The sequence below is a fragment of the Brachyhypopomus gauderio genome, chromosome 2 (assembly GCF_052324685.1).
Source record: "Brachyhypopomus gauderio isolate BG-103 chromosome 2, BGAUD_0.2, whole genome shotgun sequence".
Taxonomy (NCBI): domain Eukaryota; kingdom Metazoa; phylum Chordata; class Actinopteri; order Gymnotiformes; family Hypopomidae; genus Brachyhypopomus; species Brachyhypopomus gauderio.
In genome coordinates this window covers 6058541-6069325 of record NC_135212.1, presented here as the reverse complement: position 1 = coordinate 6069325, position 10785 = coordinate 6058541, and the positions used below count along the sequence as shown (strand labels likewise).

Below are 10785 nucleotides of genomic sequence, written 5' to 3'. Positions count from 1 at the left end.
TGATAAGAGACTTTCACAAACATTACTGTGATATAAAAATATAAAAATAAAATGTGTTTATTTCTTTATAAATAAAACTTGGAATTACAGTAGATGCAATTACATAAAGGCATTACATATGAATCTAATGGTCCTTATAACTCATTATTGATATAGCTTTTTAAAATATTGATAAAAATTCCCTGAGTATTAGTAGATGTACCTACAGAAACTACAGTAAGGCACATCTAAGAAGTGCTCCAACAGTATCACAGTTATTTTCAACTTTATGGCAATCTTTGTGCAGATAAAACAGAGTGGCTGGTACAGGTCTGCCCATTCACTAACCCAGCAACTGGAATCAGAATGACACACTGCCAAACCCTGACAAGGTCAGAGGTTAAATGTGAGTTGTGTGCTCTCTCCTGCATTGATGCGAACCACTTTGGTCTGTGGACCTGTGTCTTGCATGGTTGCTGTGATGGCGTATGTCCCTGGAGACACTTCAATCAAGAAGTCCTCTGGCTCAGACACACCCTGCAATAACACGGAGGTAGAACATTTAAGACAGTTCTTGCATGGGACTAAGCAGTGTTAATCCAAACCTCAATCACAACTGATCACCAATTACCAGTCCTAATTTAATGTGGTAAAACCAGGGTCTCTGGAGATGCTGCTTACAGTAAAGCGGACCTGCTTGGTCGACACAGCACCGGCCTGAGGTTGGCCCAACATCCGGGAAAGCTTTTGGGAGTGAAAGCGACATACGTGGGTTTGCTCTGGTCCACTGGGCTCGGTTCTTGTGTCTGAGCTGTAAAACATCTGCAGAAGAAACCCAGGCTCAGTATTCCTGCTGACAGAGTCCTATAACATGTCAGTCAGTAAGCCTTTTTACCTTGCACTGATTGGTAGTTTCCGACATGTACTCCACTATTTTGGTAAAAGCATGATCCAGTCCGGCGTGGACAGCGGGATCTTCTTGGGTCTGTGAATAATAAGTCAGTCACAGTCAACGCTGATAAGTACTTTTGGTAAGTAATCTATGCTCAGAACTGCAATACTGTTTACCTCATAATGTTTCCTCTCTGCATTAGATTTTTTTGAGAACCGGGAACTCGACCAGTCTACGGATCGTCGTTTGGCTCTTTCCAGCACCTCACGTCCGAGTTTAGACGAGCGACGAAGTGAAGACTCCAGCGAAGACTTTGGCATGGACAACGTTGGCCGCCTAATAACAGCGTGCATGGTTAACTGGGCAAGTTCGCGTTCGTAGTGGGGTTCCGTACTAACATCACAATGCTCGCTTTAGTGAGCTATGACGCGTGACCACGGCACATTGGACTGGAAAATTCAGACAACGATACAAATTCGGACAATATGTTATTTTATAATACTCGGACAATATATTACTTTAACACCCCGCCATCATTTTAATATGAATCAGAGGCATTCATAGAGCAATTTCTAAATCCACCCGTGTCAACAACGCAAAATATTTAGGGTGAAAGTTAGATTTCGTTTATAGCAAAAACTTACAAGTCTAATGTGATCGCTAAAGGTCTCCTCCAAAAGTGCCTTCTTGTATTATTCCTGGATTGTTTTAAGAATTGCCGATGTTCCTACTTGCTACAACTGTCCTTAAAGCACATATCTACAAAACTGGGCGTGGGAGAAATAATAGTGAACGGTAGAATGTGTTACTTCCTTTCCCAGGTACTTCTGGGAAATGTAGTTATTTTTTAAATACGCGATTTGTATCAGTGCTTACATACTACATTTTACATTTTAACAAATAGCAAATTAAGTAAACTAAGTTTTACCGTTTTGTACTGTAACGGGTGTATACGGAAAATTACTTGTAATGGCATGTTGTGGCAAGTCAAACCTAATCAATATTCTTTGTTCGTAAAATCTGTCGCCCTCTAGTGGTCCATGGTCTCTTGACAACACCCGCTGTCACACTGATCGCTGATGTTCCTCCTTAGAGTTTTATAATGAAAAAACTGAAGAAACGTAATGACGAGGGCTCTAGCTCTCTCTAAACGGCATTGTGGATTAAGACCGAAGTCTCTTTATGGTGCTGCAGTTAAATTAGCAGTATGTAATGCATGTTTTAATGTCAGCAACTGCTCAAAAAAGGCTGAAATGATAGCAGCATGGTCTGACACACGGTCGACATTTCTGACTGGTAGCTATGACCTGGCAGTATCTCATCTGCACATATACAGCTGTGGCTAGATCAGAAAACCCCAGCTGGATCTGCCTGTCTTACACAGCACCTCACAACATATCATATGCTGTGGTTGTTGGTGTTGTTGATGTTGTTGTTGCCAAGTCGACTGTGTCATGCAGAGTGTGCTTGGCTCATGGGTTTGGTGTGACTCATGAAAGATTCATGAAGCACTATGCTGTGGGGTATCCATAGTGTATACTACGTGTGTGTGTGTGTGTGTGTGTGTGTGTGTGCATATATGTCTATATATATACACAAAAGGACACATCCTACCTTCCTCCTGTCTCATCTTGCTTCTCTTTCTCTCCCTCTCATACGCCCCCCTCTCTCTCACACACGCACATCACCACCCACCCTCCGACACCCTCTCCCCCGCGAGAGATGGAGGGGCAGAGCACGGGACTGCAGGCGTGAGATCGGAGGGTTTTGGGAGCGCATGAAATCACAGCGGCGCATGCAGCCCCCGTTACGTAAGAGACCCGCTTGTCGTGCACGCGTTCTGCCTGGGCTGCAGGAGAGCAGCGAGACAGCGGAGACGTGCAGCAGTGCTGGGGCTTCGCGCGCAGCAACACGCCCTTCACACGGCAGCCTGCACCGGCATGACCAGACGTCATCCTCAGTCACACGGCCGGACCTCCGCGTGAACACCACAGACCTCAACCTCGGAGCGGCGGCGGGGAGGGTACGTGATCTCATCTCCCGGTGCCTACCTGGAGGACAACGGGAATGTGCTTAGACATGAACAGCGCACGAGACGGACTGCTGTAACCGCAAGTGAGGATGACCACCATTCGGGGCTCAGGAGGCATGCTCTCGGGAGGTGTGGGGATGAGATCGGCGTGGCCGCTGGTGTTTGCTGTGTGTGGGCTGAGTGCCGCAGCTCCAACTGCTCACGGCACGTCAGCGAATCCAATTCTGCTCATGACCACCTTCGCCCCGCCCACTGAGGTGCAGACCACGCCCACACAGCCACCAAACAGCAATGAGACAGGTGAGAGACAAGAAGGCACGACACGTCACGTCTGACATGTCACATGTGCAGCACTGTTAATCCTTTACCAGGGTTTGTTTATTTATTTGTTTGTTTGTTTGTTTTTACATGGACGTCAAGAACATTTTCAAGCCATTAATTTGAGCAATTTTTGAAGCCACAGTCTGAGATTTGTAACAAGCAAATCTATTCTTTTCCAGTTGTGGATATAAAGAATTATGCACCTTATGTTAATGAACATGTACACACACATTTAAAGCTTGTAAGCATGGTTCTTTATCATCGACTGCAGAGGTTTGTTTATGAAATGTAGAAGCAGACATTTGCAAGAATTGCTCATAACATCCATAATTTTGGTAATGTGTTAGTTACCTTTATACACTGATACATTGCACCAGATATTCATTTGGTGGTCAGGGCACATGGGTGTTCTGAGTATATTATGCATCTCAATGCCTCCTAATATGAGGTCACATTTGACATTTACAAAAATGCTTTTTGCAAACCTACTGATTATGATTTGCATAAACAACCTTGCGTTTTGGCAGGTTGATCAGTAATTTTTTAAAATAAATACTGTTTTTCGCAGTATGGTATTTCTGAGATGTTTTGAATTTTTTCTGCTTGCTGTTGTGTGGATTTTTCTATTGTTATGGCCATAAATCAGAGCTGTCTGATACAGATATTAAACACACAAAGCACTTGTGAGCCATGTGTTTTAATAAGGCTCATCCTCTCACCAGGGGGGCGGGGTTTAGCTGGAACGTGCTGCATGGTGTGACGGCATTCGTACACTGGAGGTTTATAACTGGGGCTCTCAGAGGGACACATGAATATTTAATGAAGTGCCTCATGTTTATTTAATCAGGTATTTATTTAACTCCAGAGTGGGCTCTCTTGCTTGCTGAGAGGACAGAACCAGAACAGTGAGCTGAAGGAAAGATCAGAGTAGAAGACGTGTATAAGGAACAGCAACGGTAGCACATTTGAAACCATGTCCAAGGTCATGTGTCCAGGGAAAGGAAGACAGCTTCTTTGTAGCCTCATTTCCCAGAGTTTAGCACTGCCTGCCTCGTGCACCAGCAAACCGAAAGCTGCACCTTCAATTCTGGTGTTACGAGGGGGTGTTTCTAACGCACTTCAGAAATAAAATCAAAACATAATTATGACTGTTTCATATTAACAGTCCAATAAACAATCAGTGCCATTCATAATCACTGTAATTAGTTTCTGTGTGATTTAGTAGACCCGAGGTCTGAAAGGAACAGTGCCAGAGACAGTAAAGAGTATTTCCTGAAGCAGGCCTGAAGCACACCCTGGCAAACCAGAAGGAGCAAACTCGCTAGACATGTGGGAACAACCCTAACAAATATTTGTTCCCATTAGAATAAAATGTAGATTCGTTTCAGAAGCAAAGGAAATTTATGAAAATTTATGAAAAAAAAACTTTTTATGACACTTTATGAAAAAAAACCTCCCAGATCTTCAGAAAATAACAAGGAAGTCAGAACCTGTTTAGCTTTAGTTATTTATTAGCATCACAATGTTCGGTTGTAAATAATTTAAATTCACTAATCTCTCTACATCTACTTGTCTGTGTCTCTGTCTGAGTGTCCATCTGTCTTCATGTCCCTAGACAGCTTGAGTTGTGTGTCCCTGCTTCCCCCACGGAGAGGATCGTACTATGTGGAGCAGGGCACGGGGGTGTCTGTGGGCTCCATCCTGGTGTTTTGGTGCAGGGAAGGCTACCAGCTGGTGGGCAGTGAGAAGATCACCTGCATCCTGCATGCCAGTGTACCTCGTTGGAGCAACTACCTACCCGTCTGTGAGAGTGAGACAGTCCGCTTGCAACAGTAGTGAAGCTGTGGAGTTTATTTTGAAGATGTCTGGGAATTGAGAAATCACTTGCTACTGAGCTCACTGGGATATTAAAAATGTTAAATGTAAAAGACTTAAAAGACTAAGCCTGTCTACCTGATGTGTGTCTCAGGCATTCCAAAGCCAGATGCCCAGGGTCTGCGCATGGCCCTGCTGGTGTCACTGATCAGTGCCGTGGTCATCCTGGTCATGGCTGTGTCCTTCATCGTGTGCTGTGTCCAGGAGCATCTCAGCAAGCAAAAGCAGAAACATCGGACAGGCAGGAGCAGGTCAGGGAGGATGTTGTGGAGGTCAGGGGTCAGGTCTGGGAGCACAGAGGTCACAGTGGGGTGTACTCGGGTCAGACGGCAGTAAAATCTAACGGGTCATACTGTCTGGAAGGCAGGGCAAATGCTTGTGTTCAAAACATGCATGGTTCAGCTCTATAATAATAATAAGCTAGACTTACATAGTACCTTTCACATACTCAAGGTCGCTTTACAATTTCAAGATGCATGCACAAAAATTTAACAAGAAGTAGTTAAGAGGGAATTAAAGCGTTCTGAGAAAAGGTTTTATTCATTTCAGCGTCTTTAAAAGCTCAGGGAACTCTGAATCCCTGTTGTGTTTCTGGATGCTCAGGAGAAGAGAAAAGCAGCGTTCTGGATCTCGAAGGAGTCCGTCCTGGTTAGTTAGGGAGGAGCTAGACTGGGAGGCTTTCCCACCCCCCAAAATCTTCAACCTATCACAGCGCTTCGAGCGGACCGCACCACACGGGAGCCCGCTCTACTCTGGAGTCACCAGAAGCCACGAAAACCGAGGGTAGGAGAAGTGAGGAGGTTGTTTCCTACAGAAACGCCTCAACCAAGCACTCTAGAAAAATCCTCACCGTGTTGCATTTTATACAGCTATGAAAATATTCACACAGATTATGTGCTGTACGATCCTTGTCATTCCCTCTCCATTTTGTCTACCCACAGGAGTCAGGAGAGTCTTCTAAGAGGCACTCATCCTGGAGTTTACCACGCTGACAGCCAGGTTTATCAGAACCTCATCCTCCAGAGGGTCCAAACAGCACCGATCCCCTCAAACAGCCCTCCCACACCAGTCTACCTGCACATATCCACTCCTTCTAGTACCAAAGCTCCACCCAAACCCACAGTCTCCCTCCCATAGGCTGATAATGATGACATCATAAGCAAATCTTCCCAAGGATAGCCCACACTGGATGTGGCCATGGCAACAGTGTTTCTATATTCACAAAAGCAATGAAGAGATTTTCCTGCCCAACTAGGCATGAAAATTTAAATGGTCATTGTGACCAGGAGAAGCACTTTGTTTTTTGTTTTTACTTTATAACTGATTTAAATTCTTTAATATTTAAATTAGTTACAATTCCAAAAAAAGTACATATATCCCATTTATGGGAGCACCTGCTTAAAGTTTGTTTGCTGATTTAATAATTAAACACAGACAGCGAGGTCTGACTGAATATTTAAATGCAATATATTTTAGGTATCAGCTGATTATATTAAAATACAAAAAAAGCCTGTAAATGCAACATTTGAGGATGTAGACATTTGAGGAATTAGATTCTGTTTTTAGTCTCAAAAGTGATGGGACACAATTCATTTTTTCAAGAATCACTCATTGTAACATATAAAGGTGTTTGTTGTTAAAAAGAGACCACAATTTTGTTATATAAATCTTATCCGTAATAAAATAAGCTTTGTATTTTTTAGTCATGTGATTTTTAATAAAGTGATGTTGTTGTTCATACAGTTATATCGCTTCTGTTAATCAAAGGCTACCAAAATAAAACATGGTTACTTTCAGTTGTCTGTCTTTGGAGGACAGCTGTCCTATAAATACATGTATGTCATAACTGGACCTAGGAGACTCAATGTGGCTCTTTCTGAAATTCTATACACCTGGTCAGGGCCGGAGTGGGACACTTTTTCAGCCCGGGAGTTTCATACCCAAATCCGGACCAAAATTATTTTTCCCTCCCAATCGGCCCAAACTAGAGATTGACATGAGCCGGCCCATCGGGAATCCTCCCGAATCTCCCGATTAGCCACTCCGGCTCTGCACCTGGTCATTTGGATAGAATCTGTGGGTACCATTTGCTATGGAAGTTTATCCAGTGGTCCATTACCAACATTCAAATACCATAGAACCCATATAATGAGGAGAAATGAAAAGGTATAGATATAATAAGTAAAGGAGATACAAGGAGAACAAGCCATTTATTCCACAAGAACAGAAGGTCAGTATATAAGGCTTAACTTTTCATTCTTTAATTTCGGTTTGTGACTTCTCTTCCAAACGAGTGGGAGGAAGTTTTAAACTGTAAAGACCAAGATGTTTTTGTACGTAATTTGCTGCTACCTGTTCTGCTCTTGAATGTTAAGACTGATGTTGACCCACACCTACTCTCTACATCCAGACTACCATAATGGGGAACAACACACCAGAAGGAACCTGTCAAACAATCACAGTATCTGACTTGAACGACTCTTTCCAAAGCAACATTCTGTCTATACAGAACATGTCCTCTTTAGTCGAGATCCTGAAAGAGTGCAACACTGGATCTCCAGCGGTACGGTTATCCATCCTTATCCTGGTCCTACTGACAGCTCTTCCGACTAACACAGCTCTGCTCTGGGTGATGCTGAGGAACAGAAAGTCCCTGACACCCTCTGAGCTTCTGGGACTCAACCTTGCCCTGCTCAACATTGTGTTCTGCCTCAGCCAGCCTCTGAACATCTACGTGTTGATGAGACAGCGCACCGGCCCCCTCAGCCGCATCTCCAGCACTTTCAATATCCTCATTTACTTCAGCTGCCCACTCCTGCTGACAGGGATGTGTGTGGAGCGCTATGTGGCCGTGTCTCACCCCGTGCTCTTCCTGCGGTTGGGCAGGTGGGAGTACCGTGCCGTCTCCTCCGTGATCATCTGGACACTCACCTGGAGCCTGGGCGTGGTCACCTACATCTACAACATAGCCAGCCTAGCGATGGTCCTCTCCCTCATCCTAAATGCACTGTTCTTAATTATGCTGGCATGTCTATTGGGCATTGTGGGTGTTCTCTGCAAAAAGGGCCCAGGAGAAGTCAGACCTGGTGAGTCAAATGACTCTCCTATAAAGAAGAGAGCTCTGAAGGTCATCATCGCCGTGCTAGTGCCCTCCACGGTCATCTACCTGCCCTTGCTGGCTCTGGCCCCATTCCTGCTGGTGATCCAGGCTGCCCCACACAAAATCTCGCGCACTCTGATTTGTGGTGGCCTGGAGTTGTTCAGTGTTCTGCCTGTGTTTGGGGTCTGTATCGGGCCCATGTTTTACATGTCTCGGGTCAGGCAACTGCTCTGTTACAGGAACACTGAATCTGGAGAGCTGAGAGAGACCAGAACTGATGACCAGAGAAACCAGAACTCAGCAAAAACAAGTTAATGATAAACTAAGAAGATCTGTAATGACTCAGTTGCAGTCAAAGAAAATTTTATAGTTCTGGTTCTTAAAGGTTGAAATACTGTACAAACATGAATGTTACTCTTTAGCAAACAGTACATATGCATCCTTTTTTGAGAAATCTGTGAATAATGATGATTATGCAAACCTCCTTTCCTTTCCACAGACTGTTAACAGAGTGTTAGTGACAACATCATCTGTTTAGACACTGCTGTATAAATAACCCAGCATCTAGGTCCTGTGTGTCTCTGCTGAATAAGGATTATATGAGTTATGCTCATCTAAAAACCAATAAGATTAGCATTCACATTACGTCTTGAAATATGAAAATATTAGTTTGAATAGCAACCAGCTTTGCAGTTAAATATTGCAGTTTTGCATTGGTTAAATATTGTTAAATATTACTTGTATTGCTTGTCCTGTATTATGATAACTGGACTGACAACCTAAGTTACAATACGCCTACGTGAGATATGAAAATTATACAGACTAGAAGAATACTTTAGCATTTAAAACAATAACTTTACATTTTATTAATCTCTTTTACTCAGTTCCGTCAAAACGGTTCATTTGAAGTCAAAGGTAGCAACTTTACACAAAACAACTGGCTTGATCTAAAATCAGCATCTGAGGTGTTTAATGCAGGTAGGCAGGCTGACACTGAACGCAGATGGTGAAATAATAGCGCTTATACAGAATCCCTACACAGATCTACACGGATCGGTCTGTTCCGACCTTTCCCCGTGCGTAAGATGCGGTAAGCTGGTGCATGTCTGTATCAGACATACAACGACAAGAAAAGCGGACGTTTGCTCCTGCGAATCACCCTACACGGTTTCTCGGTGACAGTATTAAAGAGCAGGATAATTGGTACCGGAATGGATTCATCGCCGCTCCTTGCTGAGCTTCGGCTACAGTACTAGGCTACATGTTTCTGCAGGTAGCAAGCTCGAAGATTCACAGAGATAACCTCAATTAACAAGATAACTCAACCTGCAGCCAGTTCAATCTTGCGTGTGTAATCTAAAATATACCCTAATGTAAAGTCTATTTAGAAGACCGCCACAGCCATGTCGCGTCTTGTTTCTATGGTTTCCCGTACCGTGTCGTTGTTTTGATTCATTTCCTCGGTTTCGTGTATATTTTACTTATAGCTTACTTATCTGTGACTTGTGTATTTTAACCCCGTGATTCATTCGTTTCCCTATAGTCATTGTGCAAAGCCCCGTCGTGTTCCGTGTTTCCTTGTAGCCTGTCTGTCGGTTTTATTGTTTCGGTTTGCGTATTTTGCTTTTCTCTTTATTATGTATTCTCGTCTGGACTGTTGTAGCGACCCTTAATCTGGACTTGCCCTTAATAAATCTGGCTCTCCTCAGCGAACGTGGCTGCCTCTCCATCACTCCACGTTACTGTTTACACTGTGATGGTGAACATGCATTTAATTATTTAACGAACACGTATGTGGCAGTTTTGTAGTTAAGGTGCAGTTTTACGATTCAAGAAACAAAACAGTTTAAACAAATCTTTAAAAGCTGTAAATCACACCAGTTTATGTTCAAACACTAAAAAGATCAGGTTTTCATCCACAGGCAATGATGTTTGCTTTGGAATCGCTTTAAAACTCAAGACTCCTCTGGCCACAGAAAATCTAGTCTGTGGATCTCAGCATCCCAGACCTGCGTGCTTCCGCTACGGCCACATAAACATAGTGTAAGAGTTCACATTTGAGGAATTAGTTCCCTCCTCTCTCTTTGTTGATGTGTGTGTAGCGCATGTAGGATGCGATCGGTTAGAAATGGTTGCCATGGTAATTAATAAAAACAGACGGCGCTCACGGCTCATCGCATGGACAGTGCAAACTGCTGTTCTGTGCCCGAGCTAGAGCCCGTACATCTGACAATCTGTTCGTGTTGCTGTAATGTTAAATGTTCTGTATTGACCTGCCGAGATTTCAGTAAAAACAGTAAACTTTAGATTCCTTGTCGTGCGAAGTTTTTCCACTCACGTCATCCACACAAGTGCCGCAGCTCACATACGGAGGAGCACAAGCACGACAACTGGTGTCAGAAGTGGGATGTCCAAAAAACTCTTCCAGTCGTGAGTACTCCAACCCGATGTGGAAAACTAACTAGCTGGCTGACGGGATTCGAGAGCTAATGCTATAATAGGTCCTGCCGTCCTTGTGCGATCTACTTCATGTCCACCATTACAGCTCTCCTTCATAATAAAAACCCAGGAAGCTTAACAACAAGC

General features: G+C 43.7%; 2 protein-coding genes across 4 annotated transcripts; one reads left to right on the top strand and one right to left on the bottom strand.

Moving 5' to 3' along the window:
* Positions 1–41: 41 nt before the first annotated feature.
* akip1 (A kinase (PRKA) interacting protein 1) lies at positions 42–1655 on the bottom strand. 2 transcript variants are annotated; one of them, XM_076984332.1, is made up of 5 exons: positions 1516–1655; positions 1048–1207; positions 875–964; positions 661–801; positions 42–516 (listed from the first exon to the last, which is right to left on the bottom strand). In XM_076984332.1, the coding sequence occupies exons 2-5, from the start codon at positions 1189–1191 to the stop codon at positions 373–375; spliced, it is 519 nt and encodes a 172-aa protein (XP_076840447.1). In that variant the 5' UTR covers positions 1192–1207; positions 1516–1655; the 3' UTR covers positions 42–372. The 2 variants fall into 2 exon arrangements, with proteins under 2 accessions (XP_076840447.1, XP_076840456.1); XM_076984341.1 differs by having other exon boundaries at positions 673–801.
* A 454-nt stretch (positions 1656–2109) lies between these two features.
* Positions 2110–6825, top strand: LOC143485102 (uncharacterized). 2 transcript variants are annotated; one of them, XM_076984309.1, is made up of 5 exons: positions 2110–3203; positions 4840–5034; positions 5194–5350; positions 5649–5882; positions 6041–6825. In XM_076984309.1, exons 1-5 carry the CDS (start codon positions 2993–2995, stop codon positions 6234–6236), a joined length of 993 nt encoding a protein of 330 aa, XP_076840424.1. In that variant the 5' UTR covers positions 2110–2992; the 3' UTR covers positions 6237–6825. The 2 variants fall into 2 exon arrangements, with proteins under 2 accessions (XP_076840424.1, XP_076840432.1); XM_076984317.1 differs by having other exon boundaries at positions 5703–5882; positions 6041–6824.
* The last annotated feature ends 3960 nt before the right edge of the window (positions 6826–10785 follow it).